Source organism: Amphiura filiformis, chromosome 6 (assembly GCF_039555335.1).
Source record: "Amphiura filiformis chromosome 6, Afil_fr2py, whole genome shotgun sequence".
Lineage (NCBI taxonomy): Eukaryota > Metazoa > Echinodermata > Ophiuroidea > Amphilepidida > Amphiuridae > Amphiura > Amphiura filiformis.
Window position 1 is genome coordinate 49,914,472 of NC_092633.1, and position 27,442 is coordinate 49,941,913.

Here is a 27,442-nt window from a genome sequence, read left to right on the forward strand (position 1 = left end):
CAAAGGGTCGTACCATGCGCTGGTAGTAAATTCCATTTTTCTTTGCTTTGCCGTGGTTGTTCGGCTCAAAACTAAAAGGGGATATATCTGAAAATAAAACCTAACATTTTATGGCAAAGAAATGCTAATCTATTTTGTATGAAAATGTTATAAAAATGGCTTTGATATCATTCAACTTCCTTTTTATTTTATTGTTCTAAGCAACAGAAGCAACACTAAAATGACCATATCTCTGGAACTTTAAAATTAAAGCTAAATATGATGGGGGTTTCAGTAAAAGAAAGCTCATGCATTGAAATTGAAAACTGAGTACGGTACCGTATTGATTTTGATCGCATCATATCTGTCAGGGTTGTTGATTTTTTTGATTTAAAATCGGATTTTTTTGATTTAAATCGATTTTTTTTATTTTTTTAATTTTAAGAACTGCTATACCCCATAATAAGTTCAAAAGAGACCAGTGGAATGCTAAACATATGCACAATACTATCAGGTATTTACAAAAATTCAAAGCGTGTTTTTACATGTGAAAATTTCAAAGAAAAAATTTGGCAAATATCATGAGGAAAAACCTGTTGAATTCGGCACCTTGGAGATGAATTTTTAACAAAAGATAAAGTGACATCATAAAGGTATTTTGATTGTATCCAAAGGTTGTAGAAACATCAGGAATGATGTAAAACAGTCAAATTAAGAAAGAAATTAAGTTATATTTATCAAAAATGGTAAAAAATGAAAAAAGTTGATTAAAAAAAAAAATCAAGTGATTTAAATCGTGATTTAAATCACTGATTTAAATCAAACAACCCTGATATCTGTGCTACTTGATGACCTTGACCTGAACTCGGCGATGTACTCTCCAATCCTCCCCAGCCCGTAGACTTTGTGAAACAGTAAGGTTTGACCTGCTGTCTGTTCAGGGTAAGGCCGGATTTACCATTGGGCCAGATGGGCCCAGGCCCAGGGCCCCAAATTTTGAGGCCCCCCCAAAAAAAAAATTGCCCTGTGCATCTTCCTTTTTAGCCCGAAAAACACCCCATGTTTTGGACCAAAATAGGGTAAAATTGCTAAATTTTGAGTGCTTTTATATGGCAATATTAGCCTTCATTTGGGCTCAAATTAGTCTGTAATTGAATTTTTTTCTCACGCTTCGCGCACAAATGTCCTGGTAAAATCTATGCTCGTCTCATTAAAATTGCAATGCTCCCACCACCACTGTCGATCTTATAAGTGCCTAGCAGTAGCAAAGTCCCACATAATTTTCATCATTTGCTACACAATTTTGTACCATTCATAAGCATTCGCTCCCAAATTTGGTGAGCATTTTTGCTACACAAATAAAATTGCTTTTATGCAGACCCTGAAACCAAAACTTGGCCACTTCAGAGCACATGCCTTCCTCATGGCGAGTTTGGAGCCTCCAAATTTTGGCCTGGCCCAGCGCCCCCAAAAAGGTAAATCCGGCCCTGGTTCAGGGAATTTCAGATTGCCCCGCAGAGGCAAGGGCTTAGGCAGGCAGCCAGCCATGTAGGGAGTGTTTTACACACCCACATTTGTAACACCCAGTTTTTGCCCACATGTCCTAGATCATTTGTACACAAATCTTAAATTTATACACCAAGTTTTTTTGAATTTACACACCCAAACCTTCAAATCCTGTGCAGAGGTCTATAGGTTACTTGTATGCAGTATTATTTTTTCTTTCAACACATACCACCAGCTGTAACGCTACTACTGATATCCTTGAATAGTTGCCTCCCAGGGGCATTGCATTTCCCCAAAATGGGGGGGTTATTAGAGGTAATTTTTAGAACGATAAATTCCAGTTACTATGAACTAAGGAGCGATGACTTCCAGTTCTCGATCAGACTTGCGCTACCATTAGTAGTTAGCGATCGTGTGTGCAACTTGGTAAACTTACTACTACACAAGATAGCATGGAAATATCAGCAGTTTTGAAACATCTTGATTGAAAAAAAATGGTGGGGACATTTAATAGAAGGGGGCAACTATTCGAGGATATTATACGGTACATTTTATTAAGTTATATATCATGTATACATCACCTTCATTCTCCAACAGATGTAACTAAGAGCATACCTCTGCAGCAGTAATTCCTTTGTTCTGACTTTGCCAGGTTGTCATTTTTATTTTGCATTCAGCATTAAATTGGAACCCTTACCTCCTATGGTGCTCTCTTGGTACTCGTGGAATTGTCCTTTTACAAATCGGAGTACAAGACTTGATTTTCCCACGGCGGATTCACCGAGCAACACAAGTTTGAATTGGCATATTTTGCCCTGTGTGCCGTTAGGCCGTTGTGCACCGGGTCTGTTCGACATAATTATTTTTCAAGTTTTCTAATTGTTCTCTTCTACTAGACTTGTACAATATTGAACTGAGTCAAGCTGCAGAATGACTCAGCCAGTGCAAAGCAGGCTTAATGCTGAAGATCCGTCTTGGTCTTCTGGTACTTCTGGTCAATGATTCATCTGGCGCAGCAGCTTCAGTAAAACTAAGGTTCACAAAAAACGTGGTGTTCATGCATTCAGCAACCTGGAAAGTCAAACAATAAAGAATAAGTTCAGTCAGTTTACTCACAGGAAAACAAGAAAGTTCATCTGTGTTGATACATTATTGAAACCTGTGAATTGTGGCTCTGCTAAAGGACCGGATTGATCTGGAGAGGCCTTTTTTTAACCACTTTTAAACCATGACTAAAGTTGTAAGAGTGAATTAACAGTATTAAAAATGGAGAAACATGTCAGTAACACATCTAACTAGTAACTTACTTCATATTTCAAATGAATGTCCAATAAACATGTAAAGTGTGTTTTCAATTAGTAACCGTTGATGGGACTCTTTGGGCCAAAATGACTCCAAGCTTAAGTTCAGAGCCTATTTTGGAAGGACACAAAATGTTCTGCAGGGGACAACATTTTTGGCAAGTATGGCAATGCCAAGATCCTTGCCCTGTTTGATTGGAGGCCACTAGGCAAAGACAAAGAAGGGTACCAAGGCCAACAAGTGATGAAGAATGGCTGGGAAGTTTACATATCTGAGGCACCAAAACCAAGGCCAATTAAAGGCCTTGGTGGCCTCCCTGAATTTCAAACTGTTTAGAAAATTCTATGTATTCTACTGTTGCAAAATTCATGTTTTTATCGCTATTTCCCCAAAGCCCTACCCCTACATTAGCTTGAAGAAAAGTGTTTGCATTCAGGCCTTGTCTTGGGCTTTATCACTCACCTACATTTGGTGTAATAATAATCCAAGTGATTAAAACCACTCGCCTACAGCTCACCTGGCAAGGTCTGTAGTGTAATGCACTTATAAATGATAACCAATAACTTCTTAACATGTCTTTTTATCACAACCATCTCAGAAACAAAGTAAGGAAGCAAATAAGAAAAATATTTGAAAATCTTCAAAAATCGGCAAGGGCAGGCACGGTAGGGGGCCTACACATGTTATTTATTTTACTTGGCCTTATCGAAGCCCTGCCATCCTTTCCTTGACACCAAAAATTGTTTGACAACTGTTTTTATCCTTAATAGTTTATAGTTATAGAAAGTTAAAAAATAAGATTAACATTATGCAAAAGCATTTTTACTTCTAGGGTAACAAAGTGCATAAATTAAATGAAAACCAACTTCCCATAGGAATTACACAAAGCTCCTCCGCTTCCGGCTCCACCCCTTGGGACTAATTAAGCTGTTGTAATCAATTAATACCGTACATTAATTTTGTTCAACTGTATTGTGAATGTGATTATTTCGTAGTGGTCAGCGACAACCTTTAAAGTGTGCTGAGGCTTGTGGATCATCGTAGTGCACTTTAAATCACCTAATATGTAAACCAGGCGGCGGATGACATGATCGAGCCGGCAACTCGTGAAACCGCCCGGCCGTATGGCATTTTCCATGTACTCGGTTAGTTTTGTGGGGTTCATTATCGAACCCCACCGGTTTTAGCTTGTAATTATATTATTTATCAACATAGGCCTATTTGTTTGTGATATTTCAAGCGTTTTAAAATTTCAAAATAATCCCATTCAATTACACGGTTGACGATGAAATTTTACTGAATTTAGGGACTGCACGTCATACACCACCTGATGTAAACCAGGATGCATCCTGGCCCAGATAGCTTTGATAAACAAAGCAAGAAATGGAAGAAAATAGCAAGGAAAAGGAGAAAGGATAGAAGGCCACTCCCAAACACAATTTTACTCTTAGCCCATACTTCGTGAGAAAGGAAATTGGACTTCCAATCTCAAGCCCCGATGGAAAGGCCAATTGCTTGATTGAATCACTTTAGTTCAATCTCGTCCTAGTTTTAAAAAAAAACAGAGGAAGAGGGGCTTTTTATTTTCTATTGAAAAATAGGTGTAATACCCATATTTATAAACACCCATATTAGCGTATAAACTATAGAATAATGCCTGAAAAAGGAGGAGGCCCTTTTTATTATTGTTCTGGAAGGTACGCCGCCTCTAGTGATCACAGAACCATCCAGAAGTGTTTCTTGCATATTTAGCAAGACTAAAACATCTCAACTTCCAAGACATCTTTCCTATATAAAAGTTATGACTGAATGTAAAAAAACAAAAATAAATTTGAAGCAGCCTCAAAAAAGGAAGCGGGAGGGGATGAGAAACATGTTTTATTTTTTATTCAGCCTTAGGCCCTTCACAATTGAGTCTTAGTTTCCTGTTTCATGGTTGAAAACAAGGGATGAGGCGACTTTTAATTATTAATTATCTATTATTTTCTTTATTTTAAAACAAGTGGTCGCATCCTACATCAACCTGTTTTGATCGGAACATGCATTTAATTATTTTACAACTATGTTTGATTTCATGCATAAGTAATGGTACAGTTATGTTCTTTGTTTATTCATCATTATAGTTGATACAAGCAAAGTCAGAAAGTAGCAAATGGAAGTCATTTAAAGTTATTTTAAAAGAGAAAATCCAAAATAAAAATAAAATAATAAAATATTTTGCAATTCTCTACTTTGGACGCGCGGGAAACAGGAAACTAAGAATTAATTGTAAAGGGCCTTATCAGTATATATATTATTGAGACTATCCTCCCTTCTGATACTTGTATGCTCGACTTTTTTGAGTGTTTGGATTTAGTTTTGACAGGTCTTTAGACTGTTGTCTTTAATTTTGCAAAATATCTTCATACTGATTACTGGCATTGGCATGACTGGCCAACCGCTCACGTCACGCAACCAATGGCATGCTACACAGATCGATTGGTGAATCATCACTGAATGAGGTACCGAAGCAGCCGAACATTGCCGATGCCGATGGTGATAACGTCATGCATGCATGTGTGACATGTTTCAACTAGACTAGTCAATCAGAACCCAAGGCCAAGTTCATGTTTACGCCATAAACTTCACCAAAATAAAAACTGTGAAGGAATTTTGCAAGAGATAATAAAACCTCTGTTTCATGTGTTTAGTGTTTGTAAATTAACATGGACAAAGTCAAGGTCAAGGACAAGGTGAAGGTCAAAGCCTAACATGCTAAGGATGACAAAAATTACCCTCTTCGACATCCAAATAACAATGGCAAAATGCTTCACCAAATAGGAAAGGGTTGCACACCCACCACCATGCCCACTGCACTTTTGTGTTTACACACTTAAGGTACGTGGCAACAAAAAAGAGGGCCAAAATGTCTTTATCATTGTTGTGAAGAGTCAAAAATAAAGCTTGAAAAAGAAAAACAATGGCCCATCCCAGCTGGACTTCACTTCCCTGAATTGAATTCAGTAAGCTTAAATCTGTAATCCTCCTAAAATTAACTTTTTTGGCATGCTGCCCACGGCATAAACAAAATTCTGCTTTTGCGGCCCAATCACAGACATGACATTTCCTGTTAAAACTATTTTGCCCACGGGCTGGTCTTGATTCCGGTCTTCAACACAAAACAACGTAACAAATCCCGTGACCTCCCACATACGCAAACTAAAAATGGCGTCTCCCGTATGCAAGTTTTGACACTTACAGGGTGTCTATTTTAATAACCAGAGGGTCAATCTTTATGATCTTTCGTGCCATGATAGAAGAGACAGGGCTTATTTTATTTCTACTACTGAAAATCTTACTTGTCTTACCCTTAGGTATAAAATAAATCGGCAAAGTTTACGGTCCAACAGTTCTCGTACACAAACCCAGAAAGGGAAGTTACGCCTTGTTCGAGAAATTAGGAAACCCGTATGAATTACGTCATCGGGCACGGGATCTCGCGATATATGTCAAAGGTGAACTTGGGTCAATGTGTATGAAAGAGTAATTTTTAAAATTAATAATAATAATAATATGCCAAATTGAACAAACAATTTTACATTAAAAAAAATATAATCGTGTAAAAATATTTTTAAAGGTCAAAATTGTCATCAAATTAGTTTTTACATAGGCAAAACATTGTTGTAAATTTTATAATTAGATTTGCATAGCAACAGTAACTATGCAGCTGGCAGATGTAAACAACCAGCCAGCTGGATGAACGTGCATGTGTGTGAATGTGATTGATTTGTACTGTCAATTCACACAGCAAAACACCTGCAATGGAAAGTCGCTATAGGCTATAATAAGTGGAGTGTTTAATCACTGCTGGCTTTGCCTATATGCTGGACTGTTGTCAATTCAGGCATTCAAACAAATTTTGGAACGCGGAGTTGAACTTGACTTGAATGCTTGATGTTACCTTTTTTTCTTTGCATTTTTGAAAATAAAGTTTTAAGCTTAACTAATTTACTCTCTTTAAAATCTAGTATTTTATTATTGAACAATTGATCAAAATGGCAAATATTGGCCTGTCAACTCCGGAAAGAACAACAAACACAAGACAAGTTTCTGCAGCACCAACCATAGCAAGCAATGAAGGCAAATTCAGGGACAGAAACCCTGACATGTCAACGGTAAGTTTGGTTAAAAACAAGGAAAAGGGGGTGTTTTTTTTAGGCAAGGTAAGTTACGCGAGTGACACATTAGGGTCTAAAAACCACCAATTTTCAAGAATAAGGGTAGTTTTCTGAAACTGAACAACTTGTTTCATGTTGTTTAGGATTAGGGTAAAGTTGTTTTCTTTAAACTTCCGTGGTCGTGCCTGTGCGTATCGCGTACCCGAGCGTAAACACAACCGCAATAAACAATCACGCTGATTGGCTGATCAATGCACTTGACAACAAGCCGGCTGACCCATTGGTCTTCGGGCGCGGTAGTAGTAAGCGACCTTGTCACTTCTACGCGATCGCAATTCACCAGCGATACCGGACCACGGAAGTTTAAAGAAAACAACTTTACCTTTTCAAATTTTTGGTAAATTACGAGTTCAAAAAGGTACATTTTTTTAATTCTTAATCTTACTAGCCAAAAAACTCATTAGGGGTAAATTTTATATTAAATTACCTTATTACGGGCCTAAATTTGCTGGTAGGGTAAAACTCATTTGGGGGTGTTTAAAAAATATTGGTCACGCATGCGTACTGTAACAGGAAAACTGGGAGGGGATTATGAGAATATTTATGCGGGCGGTAGACCAAGTTTACGGACGGGCCGGACCCGTGCTGGGGTTCCAACATGTAAATGAACGGCATATAGTAAAGCAGACGAAACACAAGATGTAGAATGTTCACAGTTCATCTATTTATATTTCTTTTCATCACTGGATTTCATCAACAGCAATAGTGGTCTACACATAGTCGTAGTCAATACAGTAAGTCAATACAGTGCTTTTGTGTGGATTTACGTGCTGTAATGTGATATAGTCTAGAAATGACAAGGCATTTATAACATAAGCTTACAAAGAACCGCACCAAATGCCTCTCTTTTAATTAGGCCTAAAGTTTAGTGCAACCTAGCAAGACACAGAAAGGGAGTCTTTAAAAGAGAGTGTGTTATTTTTAACACCATATTATGAGGCACCAGGCGATACGATACTGCGGCGAGCAAAACATGCACATACGTCACTACCAAACTTGAAGTGAACCAAAATATATAAAGGGACTAAATTATTACTTTTGCATCAAGGTTTACTAAGCGTGTACGCAATGTAAGGCGCGTGTATGCTTTCTTCTGTACCGCGTTATATTCCCGCGTGTTTAACGCGGTCACGCGGAGCCACTAGCATTTATAGTGTTCCAGTTTGGCCATGAAATTACTGTAAATATTATACAATGGCTGAGGTTAAAGCTTAACCGATGCACGCACACTGCTTAGGTCAAACGGTCTATGCTAAGCTTAAACCAATTACTAAAAACCCTTTGCTTCATCTGGCAGTACCAGTCATCTTAAATGTGCATTGACACCTTGGAGCAAAAGCTCTCATACATGGGTCGCACGGCTAGAGATACCAGATATTATACAGCAAAGAATCAACCTTTTGCACAGCCATTGCAGTAACCACATCTCCATCTAGAACCACAGGGGCCTATCAGCCTCCAAATTATCAGCGAGCCGTCTTACTTACAATAAATGTACTCATGTCCAGATTTAGAGATTAGTTGATTTAGTTGTAAATTAGGCCTAAATTTTAATGCCAAATACCGGATTTGGCAGGGGCCACTGCCATGCCGGCAGTGGCTTTTCTAACACTTCTTACATGTCTCACCTGCAGATCTGCCTGATAAAATTGAAACTAAAGTACTAAACAGTGAATCTAAAATTGGCCTAAGTAAACAAAACTGCGTCTCACATGAATCAAGGCTGCAAACGGAATGACATTTCTTGTCTTAAAAAGTGACGCCAAAAGTCTGTCTAATTGCTCATGCGCAACTCCTCAGAATTCACTGATTGGTTTAGCGCGGCGCTTGGAGCAAACTGAAATGTTTGATGGGCGTGATAATGCTCCGCCCACAATAATATAGAGGGCGTATGGACATATGCTGATCACGCCAATGCAGTGCGGACGTCAAGCCGTTAATGCTGCACTTTTAAGGCCTACATTTATATTAAAGAATTATTTAGGTAACCAGCACATTTATACCACACATCATATAGCAATATAATACGCCTACGATAATTTGAATACATTTAAAATAAAGGGGCAAAAGTAGATTCATTACACTACACTATCATACTTGAGTGGGCCCCCTCAGGGGCCCTCCTGCTTGTTCTTACAAAATATAGTCTGCACCATCTGGTACTACATACATATTCCAATCAGGCTTCAGCTTCATGGAAAATGGGGCGATATTTTCCTTTAGACCACCCTCGCTATAATTTGGTTCACCTCAAGTTCGGTAGTGACGTTAGTGGTTTTTTGGGGTTGCGCCACAAGCGTGCCAACAAGCCACCTCTGTACGCGACTGTGCACACTCAGCGCATTAAACTTTACATGCGCGATACGATACTGCGGCGAGCAAAACATGCACATACGTCACTACCAAACTTGAAGTGAACCAAAATATATAAAGGGACTAAATTATTACTTTTGCATCAAGGTTTACTTTTGCATTCAAGTTTAAACAGTTGCCAAACACTTTGAAGTCAAGATGTATTGGAAGGAGGGCAGGGCTTCGATAAATGAGGGAAATTATGGGGTAAAAAACAAGGTTAAAACAACTTTTTGAAAACAAGTGAAAACGGCTATTCTGCCAGGAAGTTTTTGTCTCTTACAATTTAAAAATGCAAGAAACATCTACAGTCAGTGTTCGAAATAAGCACTTATCCTCTTGTCCGCTTGTCCAAAAATCACTGGGGATAACCAAATTGAGCTATGTACTTATCCCCTGGACAACCACTATATTTTACCTCCAAAAATATGACACCTTTTGGGGACAACCAGAATGCTTGGAGGACAAGCAGAATTTAAGCTTTAGTTGTCCTCAGGACAACCTCCATATTTTCCTTATTTCGGACGTGCTGTCTACAGTTACATCTGTACTCAGGATGTACTTGATAAAGGTTATTACCCCCCCCCACACACACACACACTTTGTCCTTGTCACAAAGTCCTCCCTTGCCTGATTATTTTATTGATAAATGATACTTTATGTTATGCTAAATATTTCTTTGTAATCTGATTGCATTCAGGCAGGGAAGTTAATAACAGCACCAGGTGAAACAACAAAAGACTGTTTAGATATCCCAAGGGTAAGTTTATAATACACTATGGATGGACCACAATAGCCTCATCCCAATGGCATAGTTCAATAACCTCAATTAAACATCCAGAGTGCAAAATGTGTTTTTGTACTCAAATTTTCAAAAGTCATTCAATGTATGAGCAAATGTATTGGGGTTAAAGAACTGTGCCGTGATAGATGAGCATGATAATTCCCTTTTCAATTTAACAAGAATAAGAATCTTTTGAACAACATGTTATGATCCAATCCATGAGGCAAATGGGATAGTTTGAGAATGATTAACTTAAAAGTAAAGTGGTTGCACTTCTTTCAAAACAGAATGAATGATCAGGGAAAAAAATGTGTAATTTTGGACGTATTCTTTAGCATGATTGCCTTGGTGCCCTAGCTAGCAGGCCTTAGCACTAGCAGAATTGCCTGGCTGCCTTCACAAATTGTGCCAAAATGAACTTTTTTCCCTGATTATGATAATTAATGATTAAAGATCTAGGCCTATCTGATATGATAGCATAGATTATACCCACCGCCACAGGTTAAAATTGACCAGTGTGATGGCTGATGGTAACGCTACAATGTGGTAAATCCATTTTTTTTGGTTTAAATTTTCCACAATTTGTACCCAAAATTACTTGACCTGTCAAACATGCATACTTCCTCCCTCTGAATATGGGGCAAAGGATGATTAATCACCACCTTTTTTTTTCTGAAATACCGGTAGCCCTGTAAAATGTCAATGGAAGGGCCAATTTGAAATTTCAATTCTTTGAGACCTACCTCTCTCTGAGGCATTTTCCTGTAAATCCCCCATAATTCATCCCCTCCCTGCATGTGGTGTAGGCGTACTGTGGTGCATATAATTATTGCACCACCCCTTAAAATTAAATAATATGTAAATACATTGCAAATACAATGTTTTGTTAATTTAGGTACAGACTCCAGATCAAGTGAAGAAATTTCACAATTATACTCAACCTGAGCCTCAAGCCCGTCGAGTCTTCCATGGTAAAGCTCTTGATCCAGATGTAGCCTCAACGGTTACACATGGAGTTCTAACATCAGATTCTCTTGCGGTAAGTGTGTGATCGCTGTGAACAGTCTGAATTAGTTTAATAAATGCCCTATTTCTGTTGGTTTTCCTTTTATTATCAATGTATGCTGATGAACAAGACAGTTTAAGGAAACTACAAATTTTAGTGCAAAATGTAGCATGTTGATTTGGTTACGGTTTCTAGTACATTCATTGCATTTGCCGGGGAACACCGCTCCCTTCAGATGACCTTTCATTGGTATACGTCAGGCATTTTTTAGGATAGCAGTAGAAAAACATGCTTGATTAAATGCGAGAAATATAGAAACTTTAATTGCTGTTTCATAACTTTATATCTTATTTGATGCTTTCCATTCAGTGTAATGTATGGTGTGCATTCTTCCCTCTTCATTATTCATATTATAAAAAAATTATTAAATTTGTGTACATCGTGGAACATTCAACTACACTTGTTACTCCGCAAATAATCATGATAATACACGAGCGTAAAGCGCTACTCTACGCGTCCATATTGCGAGGTTATCTGCGTACAACAGCTTACTACGCACAGCCATGTAAAGAGTGTGTTCCACGATGTACACAAATTAAGTAAATTTTCTATAGTAAAGTGGGTTATTAATTAACATCCACACACTGCCAATCCATTCGTTGCCTCTATGGTTAATCAATCCAGCTAGTTTTCTTGTGCACAATTTGGCTTATTAAAATTGACACAATTTTTTTTAAATTTCAAAATCTTCCACACATTTAATTTTGCCCTTTATTGGAGCACTCTCCATCTAAAGCATTAGGTTGTGACAGTGCGCTGTCTATAGCAAAAATACCGATTACAAATTTTCAAGGTGTAACTGTTTTGATCAATTTTCATTTTACAGGCAGGGAGCTTGGTAAATCCAGATCCCAAAACACGCTTCAACCAAAGACTCGCTGACAAGAGGGAATCACTATCGCCAGCAAACAAAAGGCGCCTTTAGGTATATCCCATGATCAGAAGCCTGGACTACCAGTGGGTTTACAACCTGATGATGTCAGATTTGGAACACAAAATGTCTTTGGTAAGATGAGTGAAGTATACTTCTTTGGTATAAGTTAGGGGGGCAAGGTGGGCAAGGCAAATTTCCAGGGGGGCAAACTTTGACGAAATGGTCAAAAAATGCCTCAAGGGGGGAGGGCAAGACTTCTCACAGGGGGAAGCTGCCCCTTGCCCCCTGGATACGCCACTGGTGCCAATGGAAAATCACAATTATGGAAAATACTACTAAAATCCTCAAAATTCAGGATTATTCCTCAAACCATACAAAGTTACATCCCTGGATGAAATAGATTATGGGTCAAATGCTCTCATAATGGGGTGGGGTAGTGGCATAGCCAGGGGTAGAGTGTCTCCCCTCCAGAATTTTTCAGGGATAAAATTGGGTGTGGCAAAGAGTTAAGTGTCCTTAAAATGACTAAAAATGGGACAAATAATTGGCAAATAGGGACACAAATTTGGCTTTGCCCCCTCACTCCAAAATGGGTGGGGATACTCAAATTGGTCATGTATTATAACATTTGTTGAATTTTCCCTTCAGCTTTTAGACCTCTGTCCAGTGGCCCCACTGATTTTATTGGCCACTTGAATACCTCCTTTTTTCAAGCACTACTTTTGCCAAATTACTTAATTCAAAGACCCATTTTTCTCAGTTGTGTGCCTTTGTCACCAAAAAAGACCCCCTGGTTCATAGATGCAAGAGGAATCAAATACTATACTCAGTGGTGTAACCAAGGGGAAAAACTGCCACCTATGAAAAGTCTTGCCTCTCTCTTGCCCCCTGTAGGATGCTGGCTGCCCTGATATTTAAGGGTTTTTCTTAGGCCTTTTTAGCACATTTTTGACCATTTTCATCATAGTTTGCCCCCTTGAAAGTTGCCCTGTCCCCTTTCCCCCAGAAAAGTCCTGTCTATGCTACTGGTTAACCCCATGAGAACTACCTGCCGATTGGCCAAAACGAATATTGTGTCCAATTTTGAACCAATCAAGGACGGTATGAATAAGATCATCTGCAAATGCAAGTTTGACCATTAATAGTTTAAAGCCTAGTCATAATTGGTAATTGAAATGAGCATTTCAAGTTATCAACCAATCAGAAATGATGTTAGATGACCAGTAGTTTCCAAAGGGTTAAGCTTTAGTCTAGTTTCTGTACCAAACATTCAACATCTAGAACATTATTTGATGTAATTGACTTCATTTTGAATAACGTGAAAAATGGTCTTATAACTGGTGCAATATTTTTAGACTTAAAAAAGGCATTGGACACTGTCAATCATGAAATTCTTTTATCCAAATTGTACAATTTAGAAATTAAAGGTTCTGATCATAAATGGTTTATAAATTACTTACTGAAAATTGATACTGGTATGCCACAGGGCTCCATACTGGGGCCAAGAACTGACCTAATAAATTCCATTTTCATTTTACCACCAGATGGCACTGCAGGAGAGCTTGTGAATCCCGATAAATCCTACGAGCAGGTGGAACAAGAAGCGAGCGAAGGCAGAGACTTATACAAACTGACACACCATGCATTTGAAGTAGGAGAGTCTTATGATAGAAACTATGACTGGAGTAGATACAAAAAAGATGGTACATTTGGCATCAACACACCACATGATAATGATGGAAAACACACGGAGAAGTCACTCAGATGGCTGCGTCATGAAGAACTGTAAGTATATACACATGTACACAACAAAATTATAGAGGAGAATAAGGCCCTAAATTGGGCTATTATTGCATTTAAAATCCTCACTCCCCCTGTGGAAGATTTTGGAAATATCTGCCATAGGGGGAGTATGGATTTCAAAAGGAATAGCATATTAGGCAGCTCCATTTGAAACTCATCCTCCCTCTGTGGAAGATTCAGGTTGAATCGTTCTCAGAGGGTGTATGAAATTCAAATGGAGCTGCATAATGTGCTAAGTCCATTTGAAATTCATACTCCCTCTGTGGAAGATATTTCCAAAATCTGGTGTGAGAGGTTGCGGGTTCATTGGTTTACTATGCTCTCCTGAAAAAATTGAGTTAACTTGAAATTCCACTGGACATGGAACATACTGTTTATTGTCTTGTTGTAACCTGTACAAAACACGGAGAGCTACATCCTGCCTTCGAAGGTCAATTGTGGAATGCCTAGGGTGTGTGCTTCTAAGCAGCAAAGTCCCTGTTGTTAAATAGTTTATGGAATGATGTGGGCCGTAGTGGTCAGAGACAACTAGTTAAGTGTGTTGAGGCCTGTGGATTAATGTCTAGGGCAGGAATTTTGCCTGTGCGTAGCGCACTGTAAATCACTGCGCTTTTTAATAAAAGACTAGCAGGATACCCGCGCTTCGCGCGGGTTCCCGCCAGATGAGTAAATGGGAGCGTTCACTATAACAGGAAGAATTACTGAACAGGTAGAATCATTAAAAGGTACATTTTATCTTACTATTTCCTGGTTAGTTTCTTACATCTTAAATTTTTCTTACATTTCCATATTAGGGCGTGTTCACATTACACAATGTGGGTTCGTACCTAGGTAGTGAAGTGGTGTCGATCCACATCGAATCCACATTGAGTTCATGTTCACACTAGCAAGCTAATTTACATCGAAAGTGGGTTATGACGTAAGTGGAGCGAATCCACATACCCGGATGTTACATGTAGAACGACTCACATGTAGTAGGCCTACCACGCACACGCAGCATAGATACCAAATTTCGTAAAGCCATCACCTCAGAAGCGATTTATAGACCTTTTTCTGATGATGTAACCTAATCGATATTGGGGTCTGAGATGTAAACAAACAACACGTGCGTTTCTCACGTGTCCACGGTGTAAAAATACCAAATACAGCGTATTTTCTCCTCTGTTTTGTCATTTCACTTTAGCTTCCATAAAATAATTGTTTAAACGGGAACTGTATACTAGTTACCTTTGTTCCGGTTTGTTTTGATGCCATAAAATACAAAAGATACGGAAAAACAGCGATGCTATTTAAAATTCAATCTTTGTTTTGTTTCACAATTTTGTTTACTTTTTACACCGTGAAGAACTACCGCGTACTGCGAGCTGGCAATTCCAGCGCAGGGCGCCTAGCGTGGCATAAAGTTGATCGCTTGCAAGCGCCGGCGCTTGTAATTGCGTTCGGTGCGGATGACTCGAATGCTGGACCCCAATATCGATTGACTGGTGACGTCTTCAGTTCGTTTTGTTCCATTGACGTTCACCATTTCGGCCCCGTACGACCACAGCCACTTCCGGTAGGCCTATATGTGGATCGACTCCACATTATCGTGTTCACATTACGAAATTTAACCCACCTCCTAGGCTCGAAACTACCTCAACCAGGTAGTTTCGATCCACATTGTTGATGTAGGGTCGAATCCACTTACTTTGTGTTCACACTACACTGGGAAGTGGTTTCGATGTAGGGTCGACTCCACGTCCCTACATCAAAAGTGCCTGATGTGATCACGCCCTTAGTTTCTTTCCTTCATTGTTTCGTGCCCGTTTCATTTAGTTACTTTAACCGTTGGCCTATTAGGGCCTACTCGTACTTCTTTTGTCATTTTAATTTCATTTTTCTTTATAGTACCGCTTCATGTTGTTTATTGGTCTCTGGCTCTTGAAGTCGCGTGGCTCTGCGCTGTTTACGCGCGCATTGGCGTAGTGCGCATTACGCACGCGGCGCTAATGCGCTGCCTGCCAGCTGCAGTTTTTCATAACAAAAAACCCGTTTTTAACCATATTTTCAATGTTTTTGCAGCCAATTCTTGACCGATTTCAACCAAATAAAGTCCAGGCAATTTCCCATATATTCCTCGATCTCCCGTATGAATTTGGCGACATTTGGATCGAAACTGACGGAGCCTTTTACATAAACCACATACATACATACACACACACATACAACATTAGCCTATTTATAGTAAGATTATAATGGCTAGATGAGGGTAGTTACTAGTTACCTACATATAACCATTTATACATCATGATACTAATCATGGCGTGTTCGTCCGTCGCGTGGCTCGCTAACGCGTGATTGTGATGCGCTATCGCTTAGTGCGCGGAGTACCGACGGGCGCAGTGCGAGCATCGGAAAGCATTACAGTGTGGTTAATCGTGCAGGTACATCTCATCGGATCAATAGGCCTATTTTCAACACATATTTCAATACAGCACACGTGCAGAGGCCTATTAGTAGCAGAACATGACTATTTCCGGGGTGCAATATTTTTTTCCGTAGTTAAATCCTAACCCTAACCTATAACCTGTTATAGCAGCCTAATTGCGTTCACATTTATCCCGATTGATTTTATTACTTTATCATATTTTGTAACATCCTACATCCAGATACTAATTTCAGGGTACCACAGTCTACAAAACTACTAAGTTGATTATTGTGTCAAATTGGGTCTTGATCATTGAGAGACGTATATCATACTTCATAGTAGTTTAAAAATTCAGGGCAAGTAGGCCTATATGGGTAACCCGAGAACCGTGAAATCTAGTTGTATATAACTTGATCATCTATAATAGAAGAAATGATAATGTATTACATTTTCAAACAATTGTTTTATCTCTCCATTTGTTACAGCGATAAAGGCTCCAAGATTGTGGCAAAACGTGTCGATGACTTCCGAGAACGCACGCAGCCCCAGCTTGGCCAAGTTCACGACCCCATCAAGGACACAATGCGCGTGCCTCCAGATCACACCTTTGGCGTTCTCATCGCTCCGGATGAATACGGTGCAGGTGATCTAATGCATGGGAGAATTCCTGGTGGTTATCTGAGAGGAAAGGACAGGGAGAGAGGGTTGCTAGCGGCTGTCAGACAGCAGCTGAAAAAGTCCAACTACCATAACTTTAATGATTTACAAGCAGCGTTTAATCATTATGATAAGGTAAGACATGAATCTGTTGTACCTGCTGATTGGTTACGAGAAGGCTGTTATGATTTAATTAGCCAATCAGCAGCATTGTAAGAATGGTCGTAGAGCTGAAGAGGCTTAACCCCATGAGTACTACCTGCTGATTGGTTATAAGAAGACTATGATGATTTATTGAGCCAATCAGCAACATGGTAAGAATGGTGGTAGGGCTGAAGAGGCTTAACCCCATGAGTACTACCTGCTGATTGGTTATAAGAAGACTATTATGACTTATTGAGCCAATCAGCAGCTTGGTAAGAATGGTGGTAGGGCTGATGAGGCTTAAGGGTTCATACCACTAAATCCGCCTGTGAAGCGGTTTCCGGTAAAAGTTTATCACGACTATAGTCCCAACTTTGCATAAAAATTGAAGAAAATCGGTACAATATTAACAATTTTAGTGTTAAAAATCGTGTTTTACTAGATTTTGTGAATGTGATCTCTGAAAATTTGAAAAGAAATTGCAAAAATTTGAGTGATGTTTACGATTATGGGCGCATGAACACACGAGGTCAAAACGCGGTTAGCAGTCGGATGTAAACACGGGAAAATCTGGCCTTTTTATATAACGCTAATTTTCTCAAAAGTAGACGGAAAATGTTGTGTCATTTTCAGATATGTTATGCAGAATTTTGTTCTGATTAAGATGGTATCAAATATATATTTTAAAGTAAGAGGTAACTCGACTTATGGCCTAAAACGCAACCCCTATTTTGCACGTAAAGTCTATGGAAAGCTATTTTGTGTTATGTACCCTTAATCCCATGAGTACTACCTGCTGATTGGTTATAAGAAGACTATGATGATTTATTGAGCCAATCAGCAACATGGTAAGAATGGTGGTAGGGCTGATGAGGCTTAACCCCATGAGTATTACCTGCTGATTGGTTACAAGAATTAATCAGCCAATCAGCAACATAGTAAGAATGGTGGTGGTGGGGCTTAAAAGGATTTTCCCCCATATATCTCATGCGCATGCATGGAACATATGTTATCGTTGGCAAGAAGATACAACATTTTCCCAGTTCCCTGGAGAAAATGTTTCATTGAATTTTAAAATCAAATGCTACTAAGAAGCCAACAATTAATTACTGTACAACCAACCTAATTAAGGGATCGGATATTAAAAACATTTTACGCGTTTGCACAGTATTTTTTGTGGGAGCTGAAGTACACCAGACCTATTTGACCAGCGATTTGGGCTGCAATCTTTTGGCAACCCTGGTGTCCACCATTCATTTAACCAGTGTCTATAGGGTGTACACAGATTTGGGGTCCAAGGTCATTAAGGGGTCACTTCCGGTATAAAACAAAATACCTTTAAAATGCTTCTTACAAAGGACAGTGACGCCACTTGCACACAGGTTGACTGGTGAGTTGCTTGGTAGAAACCACATAAATATTTCATGAATATTACATCACTTTTTTCTTTTGCAATTTCTTCTTCACACAGAATGGCGATGGTAAAATAGACGTTGTCGAGTTACGTGAATGCTGCGTCCAATTCAACCTGCCGATAGACACAGAACTCCTAGTACAGCTCATAGACTATTGTGACATCAATGGAGACGGTGCTATCGATTACCAAGAGTTTGCTAATTTCCTCAATTGGAAGGATAAAATGGACCAGCAAGGTGGAGGTCCGGCTAGTCTGGAACCAGAGGTGGTGAAATCAGCTAAGAGTGATAACATACAAAAACAAATCGATAACGCCATAGGTAAACACAGGACATCGGCTTCTATGATTAATGCAACTGTCGGTGGTGTGTCTACTAGAGGTAAGAATTTCAATTTATCATTCAATTCCATGTAAACACTTACCAAAAAGTAATTGCCCCCCTTTATAACGAGACAAACACTCCAAATCTATGCATCAAATTTAAGAACTGAAAGATACCTTAATTGTCTGGATATAGCTCAAACTTTGTAGTCATGGTGACTCCTTGAATGAAAAAGATGTATTTAAAAGTTGCACTAAAAAGTTACTCAAGTCAGTGCACCATTACACTCTCTACATTTTCCATGTGTTTTAGGTGCCACTTTGACAACAAATTTTGGGATACTACAGTGGCGTACCGTGGCCGCTCATACCCGGGGGGCTTAAGGTTTTACCGTCGTTACTAAACCTATCGACCAAATTTTTTTAAATTGACATATTTTGTACATTGATATGTGTAGATAATAAATCTGTAAAAAAAATTAGGGGATGCCGGACCCCACTTTTTGAGCTACTGCATTTTTAAAAGAGGTGTACATTTCCAAAAATCTCTGTACACTTCAATGGCAAAATCAGCAATTTGTCCAAAATATTCCACCTTTTGCGTTGTATAAAAAAATTGTCGAGACAAAATTTTTTTAATTTTATATATGTTATGAAAAACAAGAAGCTCTTTAAAATCGCGCAAAAAAAATTGGGGTTAGCGGACCTGGTTTTGGCGTAAATTGACCAAAATAGGTCAAAATGCACTTTTTCTGCGACACCATGCGTAGTTAATTGCGTACATGGATATTTTGCGTGCGTACCAACGCCCTGGTATACACGCAGCGATCTGATGCGGATCAGCGTTCGTTTACGCATATGGCCACAAAAAAGGAATTGTCTGTTTACGCAGGAAAATTTTCACTGTAAAAAAAAAGTTACCTAAGAAGTGTCCAGAATAGGAACAATTATAATAATATCGACTATAAAAGACTTAAATGAAGCCTTAAAATTCTTAGCCTAATCCTAATTTGGTGTATTTTGGTCATAAGCGGGTGTAAGAAAGACTCCTATTCTGCAAAGATATTAACCAAAGAGTTATCAAGTTTCACAAAGTGAGAAATTTTCAGCTTTCACCATGTTCACCTGACTCGAATGATCAAAAAGAGGACTTATTAAACATGTTAAAGCGAAGCGTTTGTCACCATGGGCGGAAGTGTTTGACTATAAGAGGCCTACAATTATTATAGGCATATGCCTACTTAGTATGCTTAGTGCCGTTTGCCTAGAGGAAATTTTTTGGTCACAAACACTATAATACGGAATTATCTCGAGGTGGATTCATGTCATCAATAGCAGTTCAATTAAAGCAAAGTTAAACAATGGGTTGCCTATAGCTGTAGAAAAACGTTTGGCCAATTATGATATCATGTCATTTTTGTAAATGTAGGCCTATGACACATGTTGAAACTGAATAGTTTTGATGGTGTTGTCTATCGCATGCATTTTGAATTCAGTGCATGTAGCTTAGTAGGCTTAGGTCTTTACCCAATATAAACCATGATTAAACACAAATGCTTTAAACATTTAGCCTAAATGTTGGATTATAAACTTTTAAAAGTTACTGTGTAGTGCGTTTCATTATGAAACGTTCTACAAACGATATAACCTTTAATATGCCTATAGGCCTAGTGGTTAGCCAACATTTAGGCCAAAATATGATTATTAAAACGAATTAACCAATTTAACCAACACTCGTTTAGGCCTTAATGTGTTTTTTTTTAAACCTGATTCTGTGTTTGTTGGGTAGGCCTATAACTGTGATTGGACCCTACTGTCGTAGGCCTACTTTGGGGAGGACAGGTTCGTTATCAGTGGAAGCGCTGGCAAGATTTGGTTTGTGTACATATTGTATTTAATAAAACAGCAAACATTGTTTTCTTTATTTTGTGGCCCTATTTATCGCCGGTGCGCAGTAAAAATAGCATTGACACGCACAACACGCATCGTTCTCTCGCGATGTCTGCAACGCATAACGCCGAAAGCACGACGCAGCCTACGCACGCGTTGAAAACAGGCGCAATAGTCAAGTCGAATCGGGTGACGACGGTAAAACCTTAAGGAAATTCAATTTTGCCGCCCCTTCCTCAACAGCCCGAAAAGATTGACCCAATTTTTTTTCGGTCGTTTGAAAAGTGAAGAGCAAAAAAAAAAAAGGATTATAAGCGCTAGCGCCCTAAAAGCAACACATTTTGATGTATAGTACAATCTTTTTGCCGCCTCTTCTTCGTTTGCCGCCCTTCTTCTTCCGCTTCCCCCTACTTTTTACCCCGGGGGCTGGCGCCCCCAAAGCCCCAATCTTACTATAAATAGGCGAATGTTGTTTGTATCTATGTGAGCATGTAAAGAAAGGCTCCGTCAGATTTGATCCAAATATCGCCAAATTCATACGGGATATCGATGAATATACGGAGACGGTAATGCACTTTATTTGGTTGAAAACGGTCAAGAATTGGCCTCAAAAGCAGTGAAAATGTGGTCGGTTGCCTAGGTAAATAAAGAAAAATAGTCAGTTGCTGTTCTAGCCACTCGCGTCGCAAGGGCGTATCAAACGCAGAGGCTCGCGCGTAGCCATTGTGCGCGAGTAAACAACGCACAATTACGGGTGAACGACCGTAGACACGCTATGAGAGGCGGACGTAATAAAATGATAGGCCTACGGGGAAAAGATCATGTGTTTGTTAAAAAGTACAAACAACAAAAAGGTACGGGTATGTTGCTTATAGTTAGTCACAGTAAGAAAATGAAAACGGGCATAAAATAGGCTAAAGAAGGAAAGAAACTAATCAGGAATTGTAAGGAAAAAAGCTAAAATAACACCAGGAAAGCTATTAAACTGAGAACAGAATTAAATAAATAACATGGAAACAGGAAATCACAAGCTAAGCAGAAAATAAAAAAGATGCTAAAAGGGAAATGTTTAGGACAGATTTAGAAAATAACGGGAACGGGATTAAATAAATAAAAAAAAGATGGAAACAGAAAATTGCAAGCTTAGTAGCAAACATAAAAAAATGGAACAAAATTGGCCCATGTAGAAGAAACTAAAAAGAAAGAAAGAAGCTAAAATGGAAATGTAGGCCTACATGTAAGGGGGGGGGGGTCAGGTTTCAGATATATGAAATGTCCCGCTAGTCATATCAATAAACGTACTAACCAGTGACTTATCATCTTTGTTTGCATTTGGTTTATTTGCCTTTACTCTCTCCACGGGGCATCAACTGCAGGCGACAAGTTTAAAAAAAAAAATTTCACAAAAATTCAAAAATATCGTAAGGACAACTTGTTGTTTCTAAGAATATTTTACACGATTGGTCACACAATTAAGAATATTGCAAATAATAAACATGTTAACCAAACGGTTTGTTAGACCATCATTCTCATTACTAGTATTTTTTCTACTCTAACAAAATAGCTACATAAAATATATAGATTTGGAAAGTGCATAATATGACTCAATCTTTAATGTCATTTTATGAGCCAAGCTACAACTCAATGAAAGTACACACCAGGCTTACGTATATGTCAAATTAACGGTATTATGTTTTATAAATGAAATGGTAATCAGAGAATAGATAGGTTGAGTTATTTAGAAGGGTAGGTTTCGCTTAAAATATAAATCCATTTAATTGACTTGTCATTATTTTTTTTAGCTGCAGGTCGGTGAAATTACTCACCTGTTTCCTTCATGTCATATGTTAACGGTATTATGTTTAAAAAATGTTAATCAGAATATAAAAAATGAAGAAAAACAATGCAAAATTGCATAAAATGCACACATGCGTACAATTTCATATAAAATGGATTTATTTAGAATCGTCTAGGTTTTCATTTTAAAACGTCAATCCATTTAATCGATGTTAATGCCTGCCTGCCTGTTTGTTTGTTCGTCCGTCCGGGCGGAAGCAAATCCATTAAGCCACACTGTAGCTTAAATGCAATAACTGATCAACTTCAAACTTGGTATGGTGATAGTATATATGGTGGCCTGATGTGCTGTATGGTTTTGTGTCATGTTATTTTCACATTTATGAATATTAATGAGCTTATCTGCATATTGCATATAACTTGTATTTACAAACCTTTGTTGTTAACACAGAGATGCTACTCAGTTTCATTTAAAAAACCTGAAACTGGTGAGAAAAACCTGAAAAACCATGTGAATGCAGGCCAAAAAGCCCCCAAATGGGCTGAAAATAAATATAAAAAAACCCCAGGAATTTGGACTCACAAAAAACCTGAATTCAGGATAAAACCTGAAAAGTGGCATCACTGTTAACACACCTTTGTGTGGGAGCCACCTTAATTATGAACTGTGTAATTCTAGTTTGTATTTGACATTAGTTTAAAATTTAGAGAAAATTCCCCTACTGGTGAGGAGGGTGCTAGAGAAACAAACTGTCACAAAAAATGGACCAAATTGCCAATGTCAAAAGTTAGGCATAAAAAAAGATCAACTAAGTCTTGATCACCATTAATCGAAATGCGTCCTGCGATAGCTTTCTAGTTTCTCAAAAATAGAGAAACTCTTTTTTCCTAAACGGAATAAATGGCCTTTTGGTTGGAATTTCTTCACACCCACCTGTATACGCATTTTTTGGCATAGCAAAAACATATATTCTTTTAACCTAAAACTTAGCAATTCATTTGCATGAAGGTAAAATATATAGCTATACCAATTTATTCTCTAACAAAAAATATAGGCCTACCGATATCTGAACATTAGATTGCGTAACTCTATCACCCCCTCACCATTCCCTTACTTATATCAAATGTATTATTTTCTTCTTCCACAGGATATAGATCTTATGGAATACCTACAGTAAGAAGTGATGTTCCTGGTCCCAGAGTGAAAAGAATAAGTGATTCTACTAATTATGGTGATGAATCTGATGCCTATGGTTTAATTAACCCATCAGTGTATAGCAATAGAGGAGTGCATGAAAAAGACTTCTTTGAACCAAGGTCACAGAATCAGGTAAGAGTAAACAGACTTTAGGAAGAGTTGTTATAAATTCATAGAACAGTCCAATCAATTTTCACTTACATGCAGACGAAAAAGAAAATTGACAGTTTTCGAAATGTCTGCATGTAAGTGGAAATTTAATGGACTAGTCGTGTAAAACAAACAATTCTACTATGACTAGTCCTGATGAATTTATTCAAGAATTTAGGTGAGTAAACCCCTGTTCAACTGTATGCAATCACCTTCTAACCTGCAAATAAGAATGAATGCGTACATGATGAAATTTGTATGTTGGTGCTGACATATGCATCTTTCTGATAAGATCGGTCACAAATATTGTTCTAGTAGTTTCAACATTTCCAACATAAGTTTTTCTACAGTAATACAAATGGGCTATTTTGTTTAAAATCCAAACTCCCCTTGTGGAAAATTGTGACAATATCTTCCACAGGAGGAGAATGAATTTCAGATGGAATGAACACTTTAGGCAGCTCCATTTGAAACTCATCCTCCCTCTGTCAGGTTGAATCTCTCTCAGAGGGTGTATAAAATTCAAATGGAGCTGCCTAATGTGCTCATTCCATTTGAAATTCATACTCCCCCTGTGGAATATATTTCCAAAATCTTCCACAGGTATAGTGTGGATTTTAAATGGAACAGCTGGAATATTACTTACCTCATAATTCCATCTATAATTTTCTTTTCCCTTGTTCACAGATTAAGCAGATCTTCACCAACATAGGAGTAGACATGGACACCAATTCCTTCCAACAGATGTGGAGCCTCGCTGCATCACAGAGCGATAACGGACAAGTCAGCGTCGAAAGCTTCCGTAATGTACTAGATCAAGTCCAGACTCAAAAGATTGCTGAAAGTGCATGATTTTATTATGCAACTTTCTGTATGCAATGTATATTAATTACAAGTAGTGTCTGTGTAATTTTGTGGTCTTTTTTTGTATATTTATGTGCTAGTTATGAATTGTTTAACCAAAGATTAAAGTTGAATGTGTTAACCCCCTGAGCACTACCTGCCGATCTAAAACATTGCCTCTGATTGGTCAATTACATGATATCTTCATTTTAATCACCAATCAGAATGGAGCTTTGCAAATAATTCACCTCATTTTTTTTGCATGGTGAAATTATTCTAACAATGTTGCTGATTGGTCCAATTGATAATGAAAACTCCTTTTTGACCAATAGGCAGGTAGTTCTCAATCGGGTTAAAACATGTAATAAATGCTGTTGTATATTAATATTGTATACCAAACTAGGTACTTTCATTTCAACTTCTAGAACAAATTTACATGCAGATCAAAAATACTACTGATTTATGACGATCAACTGATTTATGAAGATCAAAATACTATAAAATTAGGCCAAGTAAAATAAATAACATGTATATTGTCCAAACTTTCTTAAAATTTGGTGAAGGAGGCTCTTATTATTTGTTACAAATTTGTCAACATTATCATAAAAATGGGAGAGGCCCCAAATATATTTTTACTATTTCCACAAAGCCCTACCCTTAGCTAGAACAAAGTATTTGCAATGCGTATATAAATGATAATCAAACAATTCTGTACATGTTTTTGCTTCACAACAATTTCAGAAACAAAGTAAGGGAGCAAATAATAAAAATAATAAAAATATTTGAAAATTTCCAACAATTGGTGAGGGCGGGAACGATATACATGTTATTTATTTTACTTGGCCTTAATTTCAATTGACATGAGTTACATTATTAGTTTTGTGTGAAGTAGCAAACATGTACGGCACCATGTCGACTTCCTATTCGATAAATATAAATTTAATACTCCGTTGGTGAGCGACAGGCGACTCTTATTTCATTTAACGCAAGAAAAGGAGTTCTATCTGATTGGCTAGCAATCGATCGCTTAGGTCGCTTAGTAGTCAACTACAAACTCAAAACTGAGCATCGTATTCAATTCGATTGAAATCGATATTCTATTATTGCCGTAGGTAAAGAGAGTGATAGTGTGTCAATAATGTACATTGTATTGCAGCTGGATTTTACATGCATTCTTTTATATAAATTTTTTCTCAAAGAGTTGAATATGATCAAAATTTTTACTCAGGATTTCAAATTTTTACCCGCAAATTGCAGTTAAACATATCCACAGCAAAATACGGTCCTCACTAATTAGTGTATTTAATTTCCAGTTAGTGTATTTAAGATAAAACCTGACAACAAATAAAATTTTCTTGCAATAGAAATATCATATGGGATACTGATATAGGCCGCAACCGCCACAACGTGGAGCTGCTACGCGTAGCTGACTTTTTGCTCCGTGGAGCCAAATTGACCAATCATGATCATGTTAGAGTTTTTCATTACTCGGAGGTAAAACTGACTAATTAAGTACGACTTACTCATTACGTGAATCGTATTTATTCATTAAGAATTTACCAGACGAGCGTCATGTAGTTGCAAGATATCCTCGGTCACGAAAGTTATGATTCAAAAAGTAGTTTATGAAAAGTACGAACTGACTTATTATTAAGATGGACATGCACTCATAAGAAACTCATACAGTATTATACATAACTATATAGCTATATAGCTAGTGGTGGTAAACTATGCACACAGTTCTGCGATCTGCAGTATCGCCGGGAGCTAATTTGTATAACTTGCGCGGTGTCCCTGCGGAATTCGACCTTCAGCAAACTGCAAACCAGTTCGGATTTACTTTATAAACTGGTAGTAGGCCATACATACTGTAGTTACTGTCCGTTTTCCTATACACAATACTCAGTGCGCTCACCATTGACGCGTGACCTCTACAAATAGTGTATGTTAGAAGTATAGGCCATTGCCTAGTTAGCGTCACTACTGTGTAAAAAATAACCGCCAATATTTAAAGTATTCTCTGAAATTCTAGAAAATATAGTTTTGTAACATGTCCTAAATTTTTAGCTAATTTAGGTGTTTGGAAATATTGGTACTTTTGTACCAAAAATATGAAGAAATTATTTCTAAACCGTGTTAAGTCATTAAGCTTCTCATTTTCAAGAACGCTGGTTAACAATAAGCAGACTATTGTCTCATTTAAGTAAACAAAAGCCCACAGTATTGTTACCTTGCGTTAAGCTTTATAATCGTTCACCCAACTGAAACTATAATACCAGCTCATTGCTCATTGCACAGGTAAAACAGACACAAGTGCAGTGTGTATTTAACCAGAGAAGATCTGATGTAACATAGTTGAGCCGTTTTCATTGAGTGTTATCTTGGTTTAATAGCTTTTAATAGGGTTTAAGTCCTTCAAAGGTCGTGGTGAGTTCTACTGTAGACATGACTGCATCATGATTATTTTTAAGTCAACAACATTCAACAATATGATCACCAGTGTTCGAATTAAGGAAAAATAAATGGTTGTCCCACGAACAACCAGATTACAATTTCTGGTTGTCCGTCTAAGTTTTTGGTTGTCCGTATGCCTACAGAGGTGACTTTTGGCTACAGAGGTGAATTTTGGCTACAGATTTATGGTTGTCCGGCGGACAACCGAATCAGTATTTTTGGTTGTCCGGCGACTTTTTTAGTTGTCCCGGGCGAACGGACAACCAAAATTTCGAACGCTG

The 27,442-nt window shown here is 38.1% G+C and overlaps 2 protein-coding genes across 2 annotated transcripts in view; one reads left to right on the plus strand and one right to left on the minus strand.

Annotated features, from left to right (window-relative positions):
* Positions 1-6,255, minus strand: part of LOC140155549 (ras-related protein Rab-5B-like) — a 28,782-nt gene extending 22,527 nt beyond the window's left edge. The window contains exons 1-2 of the mRNA XM_072178429.1: positions 6,135-6,255; positions 2,183-2,556 (exon numbers count right to left, since the gene is read on the minus strand). Coding sequence (XP_072034530.1) covers positions 2,183-2,342 — 160 coding nt within the window. The 5' untranslated portion in view covers positions 2,343-2,556; positions 6,135-6,255. The remainder of the gene's footprint in view (positions 1-2,182; positions 2,557-6,134) is intronic.
* Positions 6,256-6,503: 248 nt separating this feature from the next.
* On the plus strand, positions 6,504-25,609 carry LOC140155550 (EF-hand domain-containing family member B-like). Its single transcript, XM_072178430.1, is given in 10 exon segments — positions 6,504-6,941; positions 10,057-10,116; positions 11,036-11,179; positions 12,033-12,099; positions 12,102-12,212; positions 13,625-13,865; positions 16,776-17,082; positions 18,563-18,887; positions 23,665-23,846; positions 24,552-25,609. Coding segments are annotated over 10 exon segments (1,722 nt in total). The 5' UTR covers positions 6,504-6,821; the 3' UTR covers positions 24,717-25,609.
* Positions 25,610-27,442: the final 1,833 nt, after the last annotated feature.